At 37.3% G+C, this 17735-nt stretch overlaps 2 protein-coding genes across 4 annotated transcripts in view; one reads left to right on the plus strand and one right to left on the minus strand.

Moving 5' to 3' along the window:
- Window positions 1-50: 50 nt before the first annotated feature.
- LOC113114066 (fermitin family homolog 3-like) lies at window positions 51-7765 on the minus strand. 2 transcript variants are annotated; one of them, XM_026280788.1, is made up of 15 exons: window positions 7557-7765; window positions 6705-6832; window positions 4866-5099; window positions 4645-4761; window positions 3550-3718; window positions 3362-3464; window positions 3174-3281; window positions 2927-3055; window positions 2730-2776; window positions 2466-2590; window positions 1977-2083; window positions 1211-1426; window positions 971-1095; window positions 676-817; window positions 51-539 (listed from the first exon to the last, which is right to left on the minus strand). In XM_026280788.1, exons 2-15 carry the CDS (start codon window positions 6826-6828, stop codon window positions 360-362), a joined length of 1926 nt encoding a protein of 641 aa, XP_026136573.1. In that variant the 5' UTR covers window positions 6829-6832; window positions 7557-7765; the 3' UTR covers window positions 51-359. The 2 variants fall into 2 exon arrangements, with proteins under 2 accessions (XP_026136573.1, XP_026136574.1); XM_026280789.1 differs by having other exon boundaries at window positions 6705-6829; window positions 7557-7715.
- Window positions 7766-8745: 980 nt separating this feature from the next.
- Window positions 8746-17735, plus strand: part of macrod1 (mono-ADP ribosylhydrolase 1) — a 55942-nt gene continuing 46952 nt past the window's right edge. Inside the window, exons 1-3 of one of the 2 annotated variants that reach the window (XM_026280793.1) lie at window positions 8746-9330; window positions 10452-10544; window positions 10743-10853. In XM_026280793.1, coding sequence (XP_026136578.1) covers window positions 8943-9330; window positions 10452-10544; window positions 10743-10853 — 592 coding nt within the window. In that variant the 5' untranslated portion in view covers window positions 8746-8942. The remainder of the gene's footprint in view (window positions 9331-10451; window positions 10545-10742; window positions 10854-17735) is intronic. The other variant, XM_026280792.1, reaches the window with a different exon arrangement.

A 17735-nucleotide genomic window follows, 5' to 3' on the forward strand; every position in this document is an offset into this window, starting at 1 on the left:
GGTTTCCTGAGCTGTTACTCGTATGAGATGGCAGAAATTCAGACACCCTGTTAAGTAATAAGTGTTTTATGAAGACAAAAAAATCATTACAGTAAGATATTTTTTTTAAATATCGGAAATCATTCATTTTGTCATATTTTCATGTTAGACACTTATTATATTAAGTATAATGATTAGATGCGTTTAACATGTTGTTGAAAACATCCATGTTTCGATTCAAATGCTAAATGATGACTCATTGGAAGCAAAGAAAAGAAAGGGACAGTTGCTGTGCAGTGCTAACACTGAACTCTTATCAGTTTCCTCCATTTGTAGCTTCAGGAATGTTTTTTTTTTCTCCGTAAGTTGCCGTTTCGTGCTCAGAGAGCCTCGTGGCCGCCGGTGAGTTTGTGGAAGAGCTCCTCGTTCAGTGTGTCGCTTTGCTGTCGTGCACGTGTGGACAAGAAGATGTATCCTCCGATGTACTCATGCACAACCTTACAGTCTGCGTTCACACAGCCGAATGCTATGTTAATGTTTCCGTCGAATTCAATCGCCACCTAAAAAAAAAGAGACAGGTGTTGGTGATGTGTATGACTGAATGAAACCAGTGTATTATATAAGATAAACAGAAAACATATGTAGTCTCCTTCATTTACATTAAATGCATCAGTTACTATCATTATTGAAACATACCTGTCGTATGTCCCAATTAACATTCCACTGTCTCATATTACTATAACGCCACGTCTTCACCACATCTCCGACTCCCAGGTCTATACGGATCAGACGGTTGTTAGCGATGCCCAGAACTTCGTCTTTGCGACTGCCCTTAAACCTAAGAAATGATTGTATTGTGAAACTGGGTTACCTTGGATGACTATTATAAGATAAATCTTTTGTGTTGCCACATACCACAGCATACTCATACAAGCTTGTTTAAAATCATGAGCTGACCACGTTTTTGTGCTTCTAAAGTTAGTCTACTCACCTGACCATGAAGTAGGAAATTCCAAAATCAGGCAGAGCTTGCCAGATCTGCAGGAACTTCAAGATGGCAGACGTCAAAGAGAGCTGGGCGACATTCTGATAGGCCTCCAGGATACGAGGGGTTAACTGAAAAGTACAAGAGTAGATGAAGGCTACACCAACACTGAAGAGATGAAGTGAAACAAAGACTGCAATACATTGTACAAGATGGAATGACTGGCAGGTTTCATGGTCACTCTACCTGCTTGGGCTTGTATTTCTTCTGGTATCTCGGTGAGACGAGGCTGTGTGTGTTGATGCTGTCATCGGTTTGTGCCGTGGGAGCTGCAGAGCTGGAACGCTGCATTGAAAGGAACGTCTGGATGTTCTGTACCTCACTTTGATACGAGCTGTCCAATAACGTCAGGCCTTTGGATGCCAGTTTACAGGCGGCCATCCACTGAGAATACTGCTTCTCCTGATTCAGTGGGGGGTAGATTCGATTTTTGAAATAAATACAGTTTGTTTTAATCTTTGAAAGTACACAACCATTCAAAAGTTTGGGGTCAGAAAGTTGTCTATGTCAAATAAATGCTGTTCCTTTGGACTATTTATGAAGGAATAAATTTTTTTTATCATGGTTTCTACAAAATAAGCATCACAACTATTTTTAACATTGATAATAATAAAAGATCTGTCTTGAGCATCAAATCAGCATATTAGAAGGATTTCTGAAGGATCATGTGACAATGAATAGCTGCTCAAAATTCAGATTTGCCATTTCAGTAATATATTTTAAGATAAAATAATTGTTTTTAATTGTAATAACATTTCACAATATTACACAGTTTTAACTGTATTTTTGATCACATAAATGCAGCCTTGGTGAGCATAAGAAACTGAATTAACAGACTAACCCCAATCCTTTGAATGGTACTGAATAAATAAATAAATAAATAAGTTATTTAATAAGAACACTTTTTAACAGAGTTTTCATTTACAAATGCATCTTATTAACAGTTACGTACATTTTCACATCGTAAGTAGATTTCATTCATGCCTTCTGGAGCAGGAATGAGGAGTCTGATACAGAACTTCTGGCCTGCTACATTGACATCAGGGGCAACCTCACAACCTAAAGAGAAGCAGATGTGTTTCAGATAACATGGCCTCATTACAGCGATGTGTGTGTCTACTTTGCTTTCAGCCTTGACTGAGGTGTGAAAACATATTCACATGTTGTACAAGCATAGTGTGGGACGCTGCATGCAAAAATGACTCATTTACGGTAAAGCATGCATAATGCCCTGACCTTAATTTATTAAAGGGCCCAAGCTAAATCTTGTTTATTTTCATAAGACTTCACAAGGCCAGGGGATTTATCTACTGTATCAGCTGGATTTTATTCAAATTTAACTTGTTCCTTTTTTATATTGCTGAACATTCAGTTCACTCAGTAACCTTCATCTGTTTTAATATTGTGTGTAGGTAAAATGAAAGTAAAATAAAAAAATGACCTTTCAGGTTCAGTTGTTGAATGGGCTCTCCACAGCGGTCCTCTTTACTTTTATAATAGGAGATCGATGTGTCCTGAAATTTGCACCAGTATTGTTTGTAACCCTTGAGAGTAAGTCTCTTAGGCCTGCAGGGAGGAATTTTTTTCCGAATTTGTTAATAAAACAAAAAAATATTTTGTTTAAAAAAATTAACTTTTGATCCAATGTGTCACTTGTTTGTGAAAGTAGGATTCAGTTGGATTTAGCTGAAGAAAAGGACCTTACCGAAATATTTTCAAATAGTCATTCAGCTCTGGGGCAGTCATGTTATCCTGTGAAAGTAAATTAGATTTTTATTGATGGTATTTCTGATAGCAGATTTAATACCTCTGAATTTGTCTCTGCATCCATGCATTTCAATCTCCATGTCTCATTTTCTGCTATTCTATTAGGAAAGAGGATTTATTGTAAGTGTCTCTCACCAGCATGTCTGTGCTGTTGCTATCTCCCACCATCTTAACCTCGAGGGATTTCAGGGCAGACTCCAAGTCATCCATCCCTTGACAGGAAGAGACCACGTCCTGAGACAAGGACAGTTTTCCTATGTGGTACTGAATAAGAGAGTGAGAAAAAGAGGAAGATGTATGCATGCTGCTGCTTTTTGTATTCATTCCTTTTATTTTAACATTAGTTTAACTAATCTGTTTTATATGGTTTTCTCTGTTGTACCTGCAGGGCTCCAAAAAGCATCATTTCCTCTTCTGTGCAGTCTATGTCCTCCAAGAGAATAGCCCAACGAGCTTGTTCATACAGCTGCGTCAAACGCACCGCATCATACTACAACAACGAGAGAATCGATTTGAATTTCCTGATTCCTGGAAAAAAATTATACACGTGTCTTAACCAAACACCGCTACCTTGGGATCCATATCATGGAAACTGTAGTATTTGAAACGGAGTCCTAGTTTGTCATTCTCCTGTATTCCCTGCTGCATTAGTGAACGAGATGAATCCAGCCACCTACAGGAAACAGAGGAACATTTCTATTAAGGATGAAATGTGAATTATTATTATTTTCTTAAGTCTTGTTGTTTCTCTGTTGTACCTGGTGTGAATATGTGTTTTGTCCACCACACTGGCTGGGCGGTAGAGTTTAGCGATGGCTTCAGGAGCAGGTGATGGCAAGCTGACAGACAGCATTTTATACACAGCCTCAGTCTTTGGAGAGTCAGCAAAATGAGCCGGCATGCCATTGTACAGAGCTTGAACAGAGCCTACATCCAGATAAACAATTGATACATGTGTATTAAAGGGGTCATATGATGCAATATAAATTTTTACAAGCTCTTGGTGCATAAAGAAGATCTGTAAAGTTGACAAAGACTAAAGTCTCAAAACCAAAGAGATATTCTTTATCAGTGTTAAGACTCTACCACGCCCCCCTAAATCACCTCATTCAAACACGCCCCGATGTCTATGTCACTATGTGGAAATATTTGCGTAATGCTGATGAAATGTTTACTCAAAGAAAGAAGGCGTTGTTTCAGTAACCACAGTAGTGTTGAAGCAGCCATGTCAAGGAGATGCTCTGTGTTTCTCGGTGAAAGCAAAAGCACTTTATTTGGCCTTCAGAAAGTAGATGTATTTAGGATTCTTTAAGACGCATTTTATGGACAACCGTTTCATGGACCTAGGAGAGGAGCTTCTGAATAAGCTACTTTAAGTATGTTTGGGCACAGTGGAGTCGTCTGTCTTAACAGCCAGTCGCTTGGGTACTGCAAACACATACAAGCAGACGCATTACTGTGTCTGTCATGTGACTCTGTTCCCCTTTCGGGCTTGAACTGATGCTAAAACTAAGATCATTATTAACTGTCTTTACTTTTATTTTGACAGATGAAGCTCGCGATTATGGTAAGGGGGGTTACATTTCTGACGAGTACTTATGGTGTATGGCCAATCACAATGCACAGGGTCAGTTGGCCAATCAGAGCAGACTGCGCTTGTCAGAAAGAGGGACTTTGTAGAAAACAATCTGTTTGAGAGAGGCTGGGCACAGAGGACCTACAATAACGTACAGTATTTGAAAAATAATGTGTTTTTTGAAAATTAATGCATATTCTGTTACACCAAATAATTATCTTTAAAAAAGCATCATATGACCCATTTAAAATCTTCTTTAATGTGTTATTTTGTGCACCTGCAGTTAGAGGAACATCAGTAAGATCATAGAGCTCTTCTGAGGAATCTTTGTCTTTCTTTTTCTTTTTCTCCTCAACAGGACGGAGCAAGGAGAGCTCCTCTGGGTGACGCAAATCTGGAAGCAAGATAGATTCGGTTTTATTTTAAATGATAAGCTGAAATTTAGTAACAGATTGCTTATAGAGGGGGTGTTGGATCCAAGTTTGATCCTTCACTTACTGAGAACCCTGCAGATGCCCATGACTGTGCGAAATACAGGACTGGAGAAACAGGCTCGCATTTTCAGAGTAGCCCCATTCGGCAAGCCCAGTCGCAGAGGCTTGTGCTGTGGGGTGAAGATGAGGCGAGCGTCTGCGTGGACCCCACATTTGTCCAGTGTCCAGCCGGTCCGCAGCAGCCATTGCTGCTTCTGCTCCCACCACAGCGCATGATCGGACCAGTCCCTCTTCAGATCTACAAATAATACACAAGAGCATCTCACATGGTGAATAAAGATTTAGATTTTTTTTTTTTTTTTTCAAATTAAAATTTTGGCTGTCAATAGTCTTCAGTGTCACATGATCCTTCAAAAAATAATTCTGAAATGCTGATTTGATGTTTAAAAAACATTTCTTATTATTGTTAATGTTGAAAACAGTTAATCATTTTGTTGAAATATGATGTTCATGATTCTTCAATGGATAAAACGTTCCACAGAACAGCATTTATTTGAATTTGAAATCTATACTAAGAATTAAAGTCACTTTACTGTCACTTTCAACCAATTTAATGCTTCCTCGCTAAATAAAAATATTAATGTATTTAAAAAAAATAATACTGATCATAAACCTAATAATGGGGGTACATGTAAATCTAATGTGTAGTATGTTTATGTTATAGTATGAGCACATAAAAGCAAATATAATAGACTATAGAATATAATAGTACGGATGGGTTGGTTCACTGAAAAAACCCCGAACCGTTCGGTTCACCCCACACGGTTCGGCACGCGCTGGGACCGCGGTTCAATTTAAATCTGACAAAGCACCTGTAATATGGTTTGTTCGTAAAAAACTGTGTTCAGCATATATGTTTCTGTTGATGGATATGCATTCTGGCTTCCCAGACATTACAACAACAGCGATGAGAGAGAACAAAAACATTGGACAAACCATTCACTTTTGTTCAACGCGAATGCCGTATGCTGGATTATGAGCAGTCGTTTATTCCGTCATTACGGAGGTGCTGATAGCGCGCTCACATGTGAGACCTGAACAGCACACGTTGATATGTGTTTAAACTAAACTCATTCAAGCTTTGCCAGTTTAAATATTTAAGAGCCAAGGGACGCGGGCTTGCGCGCGCAGTGAGAAGATTTGTGCGTGCGCTCATCCGAAACGTGCAAACCCGCGCCTCAGAACGCTCGCAAATATTAAACTCACTCTAAAGTATCGCTCATTGTCAGGTGACGTAACACACAACAAAACCACGTGTCTGACAAAGAGCGATTGTGTTTAAATGGACAAATTCAGACTTTTTTCAGACAAATTATGTCAAAATGCCCGTCTTGGTAAGTATCCTACAGCAGACATAGCCGGCTGAACGTAGGCCTGCTTTATCAGTGCATTCTCTTAAAGTGACAGTATATTAATCAAACAGCAACAACAAAGAATTCACTCACTGCTCTTGATTAAAAAGCTTTTGTAACTTTAATAAGGAATAAAATTTAATTTATACAGTCCAATATGCAGTGCTGTTTTACATTTGATTACTTTATTCAATTTCATACCTAAAAACTAATGCTTGACGTTCCTAAAAATAATAATTAAATTAAATAAACTTTATTATTTTTGTCTCTTTACTCTGTTGTATTTATTTGTGCTGTTGCTTGTATTTGGATAGAATAATCTATTTTTTTTTAGTAGTAGAAAGTATAGTTTTTTTCTCTAAACATAGCACATATCGAACTGTACCGAAACTGTGACTCTAAAACCATGAAACAAACCGAACCGTGAAAAAATTTAACCATGCCACCCCTATATAATAGCCTATATTTGAAGCATCTAGAGCATAACTCACTGGTCTGCTCAACTAATTTGAGAATAACTCCGCCAATGTGTAGATCAGAGTTCACGCTGATCTGAAGGGGTGGTGCATCGGGGCCAAGATCCTCCACTGTGACGTTAAGGTCCCACGCTGCCATACTGCTGCCAAGAGATACCAAAAATATGGAAAGAGTGAGGTTTGATCAGACATAAGCCGTTATGTACACCAGTAGTTTTGAGCATGGACCAAACTTTAAAATGCATGATGAGTAGCTGTATATCACATGCTTAGCATGATCACACTCATGGTAATGGTGGTGACACATCACCAGATCATGCTACATCTACCCTGTGAGTGTGATCATGCCGTTTGCTCCTAGTTAAGTTTACCGAGACTGATACTTCCCATTTATACACGAATCACATGGAACCACATTTCCTCTTTTGGTCAAGTGTCTAATCCACCAATGCATGTAATAGGGTGTGTTGGTCTATATATTGGTGCTGTGGGTGTGTGTGTGTGATTGTGAAAATAGTTAACTGAAACTGAAAACTGAAATAGACCCAAACGCAATAAACATAAAACATATTATTTAACTACTCTGCTTCATGTCATTTAAACTCCACAATAAAATAAATTAATGTAGACACAAGACTGCAAAATAGGGCAATGCGTAGTAAAACCACTCTAGATAATATACAGTTTATATAAGTAAAAGTCTTTAGATATAATTTAACCACCTTAATATTGTATTATATTGTGCATTTTTATTCTAAATCATTTGTTAGTGATCTTAAAGTGACTACAGAAATATTTCACTGTCTTTGTTATTACTCACTGTTAATAGCTCAAAATTGTGAAAAAAAATAATTATAATTTTGTTACCTTGTCTGTTTGGCCCTGGGTTTGTCGATGATAGTGTCGCTCTTTCTCTCTCGTGCAGTCAATTAAATGCTGGTCGGTCTCTTTATGAGACACTCACACAAACACACCCTCATATAGACAAAACCCCTCTGCTGTGTAAAATCAGTTGTGGCTTTTCAGGGTATGTCAGAGCTGACAGAAAAGGGTGTTCCTCTTTTCTTAGCTTCCGTGTAACGGAACTGTGTATGACTGTGTTGTTTTCACACTAAATGTACTCTTACACAATACAGCAACGACTCATGTTATAAAGGCATGGAAGTACAGCCTAGACTGCGGAGTGTATTGTTGTTTTCACAGAGTAAGATGGTGCTATAATCAAATTATTCATTTTTATCAGTAGAAACCATATAAAATAAGCTTATGTAGAGTGTAGCCAGCATTGAGAGAGAGAGAGAGAAAAGAAAATTAGCAGGGTATTAGCAGAGCCCACAATTATTATTTACATTTTGTATTTTATTTTTTTTTTTTTTACAAATTTTATGTAAATTTTGTATTTTTTTACAACTATTACGTACATTTTGTAACAATTTTTGGCTTTTATTTGTTATAGAAATGAATAAATAAATGGATAAACATGCACTGCCAGACCAAGTTTGAAAATAGTCTATTTTCACCAAGCATGCATTTATGAAAAATACAGTAAAAAAAAACCCAGTAATATCGAGAAATATTATTACAAAACAATATATGTTAAAATGTAATATATTCCTGTAATGGAATAGGTGATTTTTTTAGCTGCCATAACTCCAATTTTAAGTGTCACATGATATCAGAATCAGAAAGAGCTTTTTGACTTTGACTTTGAGGAGCTTCTAGTGCAGAAGAAAGAATGGATGTAGTGCAAAAAACATGATGATATGTGCAGACATACAAAGGAATAACACAGCAGCAATTGAATGATATTGCTACTATTAGCAATACAAATGGTTTAGAAACTTAAAATAGTCAGTTACAGGGTCTAAATTCATATAAAGTGTAATCCAAAATCAGGACGTTGACAAAACCAAGAACTAGTCAAACCAAAATTAGGTTATTAGTAAGAGGACCGCCTGACTGAAAGGTTGCGCTTACACCATCGTGCCGCTAGATGTCAGTAAAGGATGAATGATGTTTATCCGGATCAGTCCAAATTACGAGAAGCGCTGGCGAGTACCCCTACGTATTGGTATAGTCCCGTTTGCTTTTATTGTCAGACATTTGTGTTTCAATTTCACTATTGTTATCTTAAATAAACTGTAAACTGCTTGTTACGACAGATTGCAAATCTCAACAAGGATCAAATCAAGGCACAGACGGGAGACATTGGGGCTTTAAACTTTAGATCTGACAGCTGTCAAGACAGAGACCATGGCGCTTCAGATGTCAAAACTTGCAGCTCGTGTTTGGCTCTCCAAAAGCGCTGGGTTCACGTCCAGCGCTGGGAACAGATGTCCGACTCATCTCGATCTGATGAGCAGACTTGCACTTCGCTCTTTTCATGCGCTCAAAGCGCGGCCCTCCCCGGGGCTCTTATGTAAAGCAGACAGGTGGGAGAAGGTTTCCACGGCCTCAAAGTCACTTCACAGGCGGAGTGGAGGGGCTGCTAAGGCTCGCCGCGTCACCGGGGTTGTAGTGGGCGCCGTGGGGGTCTCTGCTGCGGTGCTGGCCTCTCTGAGCACGAGCACGCTGCACGCCATGAGCGCGCGGCCCGAGTTGAACCTGGAATCAGAGAGCAGCGACTGGACAGAGGCGAAGAGTGAGTCCTGCCCCCTCCAGAGATCAGAGCCACTGTTCAGCACACACTCTACTGACAGAGCACCAGAAACAAATATCATTTCATTACAATTATTAAGATATATCACGACGTCAGGGTGATCTGGCTTTTGCGTCACATTGAAGGAATTTAATTCGCGAAGGACTGCAAAATTATAGCCTCCCTTTTATCTATTTATCTATCTGTCTGTCTATCTGTCTGTCTGTCTGTACACAGAAGTTTACTGCAAAAAAAAAAAATATTGTTGCAACATTTTAGGTTTTACAGACTTAAATTTACATTTAAACCGTATTTCATTTAATAATATAATATTAATATACAAACTTACTCCTAATACTGCAATCTGTTTAGTAACTTTTCCACAAGCTGAGAAAGATAATACTATATAAAGAGTTTTTTTGCAAAAACAGTCCACTACGTTTTATTTTTCTAAAATCATGTTTTTTATTATATCATGTTTTTATTGTGTTGGTTAGCTCTATATTTGTAGTTATTTTTACCTAATCAAAATAACCTAACTCCAGAAATGATTATTTTTTTTAATTCTTAAAAATGGAGTTCAACTCAAATCAACTCATATATAGAATATGGTACTAAACACCATCATAGTGACATACATGAAACTGAAATTGAACAACATTATTTGAAAGATAAATGCCTAATTTACACAACTGAAAAGAAAATTGTTATTTCAATATAAAAAAAACATCAAACATGAAATGTAACACGGAATTCAGGGAATGCCAATTTAAATTTTCTTTTTCCCTTCCAAAAAACAGTTTTACTGTAAAATTACATGAATTGTCCATTAAAGATTTTTTTTAACTGTATATAGTGAGGGAAATTACAATTTTATAGGTTTTTACTAAAGCAATTTTACAGTTTTTTACCATTAAAATCGTGACCATTTTTACAGTGATCTATTGAAACTATTTGAACATCAAGACTCGTCTCAAGCCAACATCAACATTTTCTGATCAGAATCACCGTATTTATCAATATCAATAAACTGAGCCCTGAAAATTCTAAATGAAAATCAAATAGTGTTTTATTGTATTTATTTTTTTTAATGACTTGATTTGCATATTTGTCTTGTTTGGTAGAAAAGCTTTGCTCCATGGATAAGGAGAAGAGGAGGAAAACGTACAGGGTTGACTTCATTCCTCTGGAGAAGATTCCTGTCTGGAGTCCATCAGGTGAACAAAACACACTAAAACACTCATCATGTATAATAATAATACAGGAAGAGAATCTTTTTGTTTTAATCCTGAACCAGTTTAACCTGTTTGGAGTCCAGAAATTCTTAGAATGATGAAGATATATGAATAGATCGTTGTATGTAGACCAACTTATATGGGGGTTGTTTTGTGTAAATTCTGTGTGCTGCTTTTTAGGCGACTCCTCTTGTAAGCTTCGGTACAAAGTCAATGAAGAGCTGAATAAGAAAATATCCCTCTTCAGTGGTGACATCACAAAACTGGAGATCGACGCAGTCGCCAACGCAGGTGAGAAACAAAGAAGACGAAAATACAGAGTCTACATTACCTGGTCTGCCAAACGATTTTATTGTTCCCTAGTACACTTGTGCCTGGCCGTATATCATAAACTTAAAACACAGATTCAGCAGTTTATGTTTTCAGAGTCTTGGTCATTTTCTTTTTCTTTTTTTTTGTAATGAATTGTTTTTCCATAATTGCAAGAGTCATTTTTGTTGAAAATATGCAGTGCGCAGGTAGATTTGGCATCGTTGAGCTTTAGTGAATCTTTTATCTTCTTGGTTTGCAGCACTAAATGTCTATTTGATTCCAGAAAGCACCTCAATAGAGCAAAGAAAAACCCCTTCTCAGTCATATTGCTATTTTCCCATTACTAATAAAAGTTGCCTTTTAGAAAGCAGAAATCATCCGCAGTCCTCATGGGTAGATGTCATGTCACTAGGTGGAGATGGAGCTTACTTTCTGTGTGGTATCCAGTCAGTCCCTTTGTAGACACCCCTGAAGGTTTCCTTACATTCATCTGCATTTGCGAGTTTGTTTTTGGCAGTTGCAGAACAAAGTGACTTTCAGTGACTTTCAAGCTTTTTCACATTTGCTTCCTTTAAATAGCTAAATAGACAAGTCAGGCGCTCAGATGACAGACTAAAAACTCTCTCAGCTGCACTTCAGTAAAGATGCACCTGCAAGCTTTATTCAGAATAGCTATATTTAATTTTGCCAAAGGAAACCGAGCGACAGATTTACAGCATATTCAGTGGGATGTACTATTGTGTACATTCAGTGTCAGTTGCTCAATACTGAAGTACATCATTCCAAATGATTGATTGTAAACATTAGCTGTGAACTAAGATATTAGGTCTGTACATCTATCCCTCACAGTCTTGTTTCAGTCGTGTTCAAATAAATGTGTCATCTACCTGAACTGAGGTCCATGTTTGGTCAGGAAATGAATCAATTTGATAATTAATATGCTGCTATTAAAGTCACCGTTTCAAGATATTTAGCATATTGACATTAGCATATTCATACAGCGTTAGTAGAGTGCTCAGGTTTATTATTTCTCCATCATCATCAGTTTTAAGGTGCCATAAAGCAAAGCAATGACTGGTCGCAATCGTATTACCACAAGACTTTCTGCTTACTGCTATTTGAGCTGATGGAGCTCATTGAAACAGGTGTGCGGAGAGATTGTTTTCAGACTTGTTTGGAACACGAGCAAAAAGAGAAGAAGTGGGCGAGGAGAAAAAGAAGCTGAAAGGGCAAAGGACTGAGAGTGGGCATGGAGAGCAAGAGAGGAGTTTGTCTGACAGGGCATTGATTCATCTCTCCCAGTTGATGCATTGATCAGCTGGCCGTAGGTCTCGGTGTAAAAGCGTGAGGATTAACAGACTGTCCAGTGTCCAGTGGTCATTAATTTAGAGGTTGGAATGAACTTCCCAGTACTGCTAAGTGTGCATCTCACTTACCAAAGTACCCAAGTGAACACAAGCATGTAGATTTTGCAGAACTTAATTAATTTCATTCACATTTTATCGAAAGTATATAAAGGCAAACCTTTTTTGTTTCTTGAATAACATGCATGTGCTGTTCATAAGAAGGATGTTGTGTGTTAAAAGAGGAGTGAGTTAACTTTTAGTTAGGATTTTTTATTTATTTAAGATTTATCTATTTGAGTTGCATGTAAAATTTTATTACACAGTTTAACATAAACCAATTAATTTAATGCGATTAATATTTGTCAGTCATAAATGAAAGATTCCAGAATCAAAAAATTATGGCATAGCTTATTATTAAATATTTTCATTCATTAGATTGGAATAAACATATTTTTAAAATGCATTGCATTTGATTTATATGCTTAGAATCAGCATCTATAAAATTTATTCAGTTAAAAAGTATGAACATGCTTAAAATATTATTAACTTCAAATGAGATGAACAGTCTGTTTTACTAGTATTACAGAAATCTTTCATTTATGTATGAATGACAAATATGCATGACATTAAGTTTATTAGTTTATAGTACAACTCTGTAATCCAAACAGATGGAAATTGTATATGCAATTCAAATGTCAAATTTAAGCCTAAACTTTTTTTTGAGTGCAGCACATTAATGTGAATACAATTATGCATGTACTGTTCAAAGAAACGCACCATTATCTGTATTATTATAGTGTTTATAATTCAGTGATCATGCATCTGATCAGTCACCTTACAAATGTTATAGTCCAGCATTTATTTCTATTGCATTTATCTTTACCTTTTCATTTGTGGAAGCTGCAGGGGTGAGCAGGATTTTTGGCAAAGGGTCCACATTGGATTTTAAATGTAGAGAGTGGGAGGGTATAATAAAATTACCTTGGAGATGCAATGTTCTTCATGATTGGATCTTGTATTCTAAAAGCTGAGAGAAGTCTATGTACTCATTCTAATAAATGGCACACACTTTCCTGAAGTATGTCTGACTAATGGGGCCACTCAGTTCATTTTTTGAACTACCTTCAGGATTGCTGTCAGTCTTCACCAGGCACTATACAAGGTTTATTTTACTTCCTCCCTGGAGAGTTTATGATTCAAATGTACACAAAAGAGCATTAACCTCTTAGAAACGTTACAGGAAAAGTTCATATTCCCATGTTGTTCATTAAAACATTTTTTTATTTTTTTTATTTAGTAGTTGCAGTACACAGATCACTATCAAGGGAAATGTGTCCTGCTCAGTTGTACATATTATAGAAAATTGTCATGAAACATCTAATATCAAGTTAGATGCTTGTGGTTGCCTGGATCTAACAAGTGTCAATGTTTATTTCCTGGTCCTGGATCCCCCCCCGTGACTACATATCACATAAGTGTCTTGCATATCAGACATAGCCATTTCAGGTCTTCAAGTCTCTACTAAAAAGTCTTGAATCAGGTATCTTTGATTAGAGAGACATACAAAATTTGTAGTGTTGGATATACACCGCAAACCAGGGTTGGGTAACAGGTCTAAGTTTGATTAAAATGTATCACTGAGATGTAATTAGCACCAAGCAATGACTTTCCTTTGAACAGAATATAGCACTGCATATTGATAATCTTCAACATGCAGTCAGATGTTTGGTGGCACCTTTCACAGTAGAGAGGGAGAACATGCTCATGGTTGCCATATTGGATGACCTGCATCAACCTACTGGGCAGGTTTAAAGCACTGATTGAGTATTTTGGTTTGAATGCTTGGTTGAATTTGGCTGGAGGCACGTTAGATGCTGAGTGATAACAGAGTTATTTCAGGATAATTGACTTGTGGGCTGGATTAAACCATGTTAAGGGCCATAGTTTGCCACTGTGTGTGCTAGAATCTTATGAAGGTCAGAATTAGATAGCCGTTAAACTGAGCAAAAACGTACAAAGGCATATTTTTGAAACTTTGAGAACTCAATCAGTCAATAGGGAGAGTGACGGAGAGGTGGGCTGGAGTGGGGAGGACAGTTTGTCTGTTGTTCTCAATAAAGATTGGATTTACAATAACATTGCCTCCACCCCCTGTCCTCTCTCTCCTCCCTCTCACAACATTTTACAGCTCTTGGCTCCTGGATCTGCCCTATAAAACACCGTAAACATAAAATCCACAAGCACTTAGGAACTGTCCTTCCGAGAGCAGGGGTGGAGGGAGGGATAAACATCCTTTTTACTCCACTAGCCATCCATCGCTCTGTCAATCCACCCATCCATCTAGTTAGTGGGAGAGGATATACTGTCCTGTATTGGTTTATTAAGATGCATTACATTGTGAATAGTGTATTGAGATTGGGTTTGAGAGAGAGAAAAAATCCACGTGCCCTTGTTGGTTTTGCAACTGAAAAGTACACAAAAAGAGAAAAAAAATTATTAGGAAAAGATTATGATGTAGGATCATAACCTCGAAACTGAATAAACAGTGTTGTTTAATGAAGATTATTTGCCTCACAGTGTTTGCTCATGGGAAAAATTGCATTCGTCCTCCATGTTTAGTCTGCTGGGAATTAAAAACGAGTGTCAGTGTTCGGAGTTACAGATAAGCGATATTCCAGACAGATACAGAAACCATCCCAGATAAGAGTGACGCCATGTAGTATAGACTAAAATGGAACTGAGAGTTTTTATTAAATTTCTTCAAATATAAAAAACACAATTGGATGGATTTGATTGAATTGCTGTATTATAAAAAGCAGCCAAAGAAAGTGGAGGGCACTGTGGATGGGCTGAAGGTTACAATTTATTTTCTTTCTTAAATTTCTACTTTTGACTGACTAATCTAGAAAACCCCCAAGATGTGTTGCGCAGAACTCTATCTTCTTTATCCTGAGCCAGAAAAATAGCCCCACAGATAGAAGAGAGAGGCATGACAGAGGATGAGAATGAAGAGAGTAATGCTGCATTTCTGCCTGCGCAGTTTTAGCCTTCACTGCCGTGTAAGAAGGTATGCATAATTCACACTGATATGTCTTCCTTTCACAAAAAGCTTGTGATATTCACACAGCTTTAGCAGGGAGTGTGGATAGCGCCACACAGGCGTATGTAAAATGTGTAGACATCTCTAAATAGGTCTGAAAATGCAGCTTATTTGTCAAAGAGCATAAGCCATGAAATATGTTATCTGTTGCAAATGAAGCTCAGCATCCTTAGCTGGTGGTTCAGACCCCTCTCACCAGCGTAGGCGAATTTAAAATGAGTTCACACTGAGAAATCTCACATCTCTCAGCATATGCCACATTGTTGCTAATTGGAAACCAAGCTTGTTGGAGAGAAATGGTTGTCACACAAACAACCCTAATAAATTCATTCTGTCTGCGTCGCTTAGAAAAATTCATTTCAGTGAAACGGCTTTTCTTTTATAAAGCATTTTAGCCTATTTAGTTAGGCAATTTGAAAGAAGAAAATAGGTTTAAACATGTATTTGAACAGTGAATATAAATTGAAGGAGAATATGAGCTGTTCATATATTTGAAACGCTCAGAAATTCCCAAATGTAGTTCCGTGACTGAATTCTGTTTGATGCCCAAGGCTTTGGAATCAGCTTTCAGTTACTGAACCTTTAATGATATGAATGATTTAGGATTTAAAAAAAAAGAAGATTTGAGCATGTTTTCAGAATGGCAGCCTCATAGCAATTATTTTAGGTCTTGTTAAAAGCCTCCCACCTATACCGTTCTCTTACAATCAAGCGCCAGTTTAGCTCCAATGAAGGAATGTGAAATTGGTTGGTCTCTGCTCAGTCTAATTAGTCTAATTGACCCGATGTGTAAATGCAGGGAAAATAGGTATGCAGTTCATCAGGGATGACTTCTGAGAGTTGCTGCTACTGTTTGGATTGGTGCAATTGCTTGGTGTAATTGTATTTCTCAGTTTGGTTTCACTAGGTACAATAGGAGAGGTGCTGTGAAGCCCCTAGGTTTAGCTTCTCTGGATTTGATTTCCCAGTAATTGGGACTTGTCAAACTCTCAAGTTAATTGTTGGGTATTCTGAAGTTGGCCTTTTTAACTGGTAATTTTAGTGGCAAAATCTGCTCTCAGGTATTCGTCGTCTTTCACGGATCGTTATGGATGGTGTTATTGTGCCTTTTTTCATATGTCAGTGTCTGCAACTGTCTTCGGCTGTCTTCATGCTTAATAAGACCCAATAATTTGATGTTGCTGTGAAGGTGCTGTTTTCCAATTATCTAGAATTACATTAATTTGAGAAATGGCTTGGGGAACAGGTGTGAATAACTAATTGAACTGTATGTTGTCTGAGAAAACACGCTGAGAACATCATGTGCTTTTACGCACACATTAAGCTGTTGAAGAGATGTGTTTAAAGGCCATTCTTTCTTGGATACTGTATTCTGTGCTTTCCCCCCTCTCATTATATTGATCTCTAGGTTACTGCTTACACAGGCATTACCACACTCTCCAGATTGGAGGCATGTTTGCTCTTAAATAGACACTATCAAATCGGCTACTCTTTTCCTTATTCACTCTTCCAGCGGATGAATGTGTGCCATATATGCCTATCAATGGAACCATTTAGCTTCATAAGGGCCTTAAGAACTGACAAGAGGGTTTTGTCTCATACAGGATGTGTGAATTTTTATATTTATTTAGGAGGCACAGGGAAAATGTTTCCTTGGATTTAATATATATATATATATATGTGTGTGTGTGTGTGTGTGTATGTGTACATAAAATATATATATCCAAGGAAACTTTTTTTGTATATACACACACACACACGTACACATCAACAATGCGTTTCATCACAACTTTTAATGATACATATATCAATGAAAAAGATAACAAGCTTTATTTACTATTCGTCATGATGTATATCCATATCTATAATGAGAGAGAGAAGTGATTTACATGGACTCTTTGAATAGTTCACTTTTAAAATGCATCAGAAAAAGGCTGGAAAATTGCAGATCCGGTACAGATATCCTTTTAGTGTTTCTACCTTTCTACTATCCCCGCTAATGCTGCATTTAAGTCACACAAAGTCAGACTGTGGAAAAAAAGTGGATTGTCTTTAATCGATTATAAAGACCTTTGTTCTCTCTCTTCCTTCTTAGCCCACTTACAAGATGCAGAGGTTCACAGTGTTACATATTGTATTAATCCCTGATTTCTGTTTTTCCTGCACCTCAGGGGTAGAGTATAGATACAGACCGTTTCACATACAAAGACATGTTAAAGTTGTCTGATTTTTCATTTTTTCTAGTCATCTACTAGATTTCATGTCCATGATATTTTCTGGTATGTTCTTTATCAACAAGCACTGCCTTTCAGTTAACTTTTTACATGCTAAATTGACTGCATTATCTATGTCAGCCTGTCAGTTTGGGTTCATTCATCAATTAGGATTGCCCCCTTTCATGATTGTCTTTAAATG

The sequence above is a fragment of the Carassius auratus genome, chromosome 14 (genome assembly GCF_003368295.1).
Source record: "Carassius auratus strain Wakin chromosome 14, ASM336829v1, whole genome shotgun sequence".
NCBI classification, from domain to species: Eukaryota; Metazoa; Chordata; class Actinopteri; order Cypriniformes; family Cyprinidae; genus Carassius; species Carassius auratus.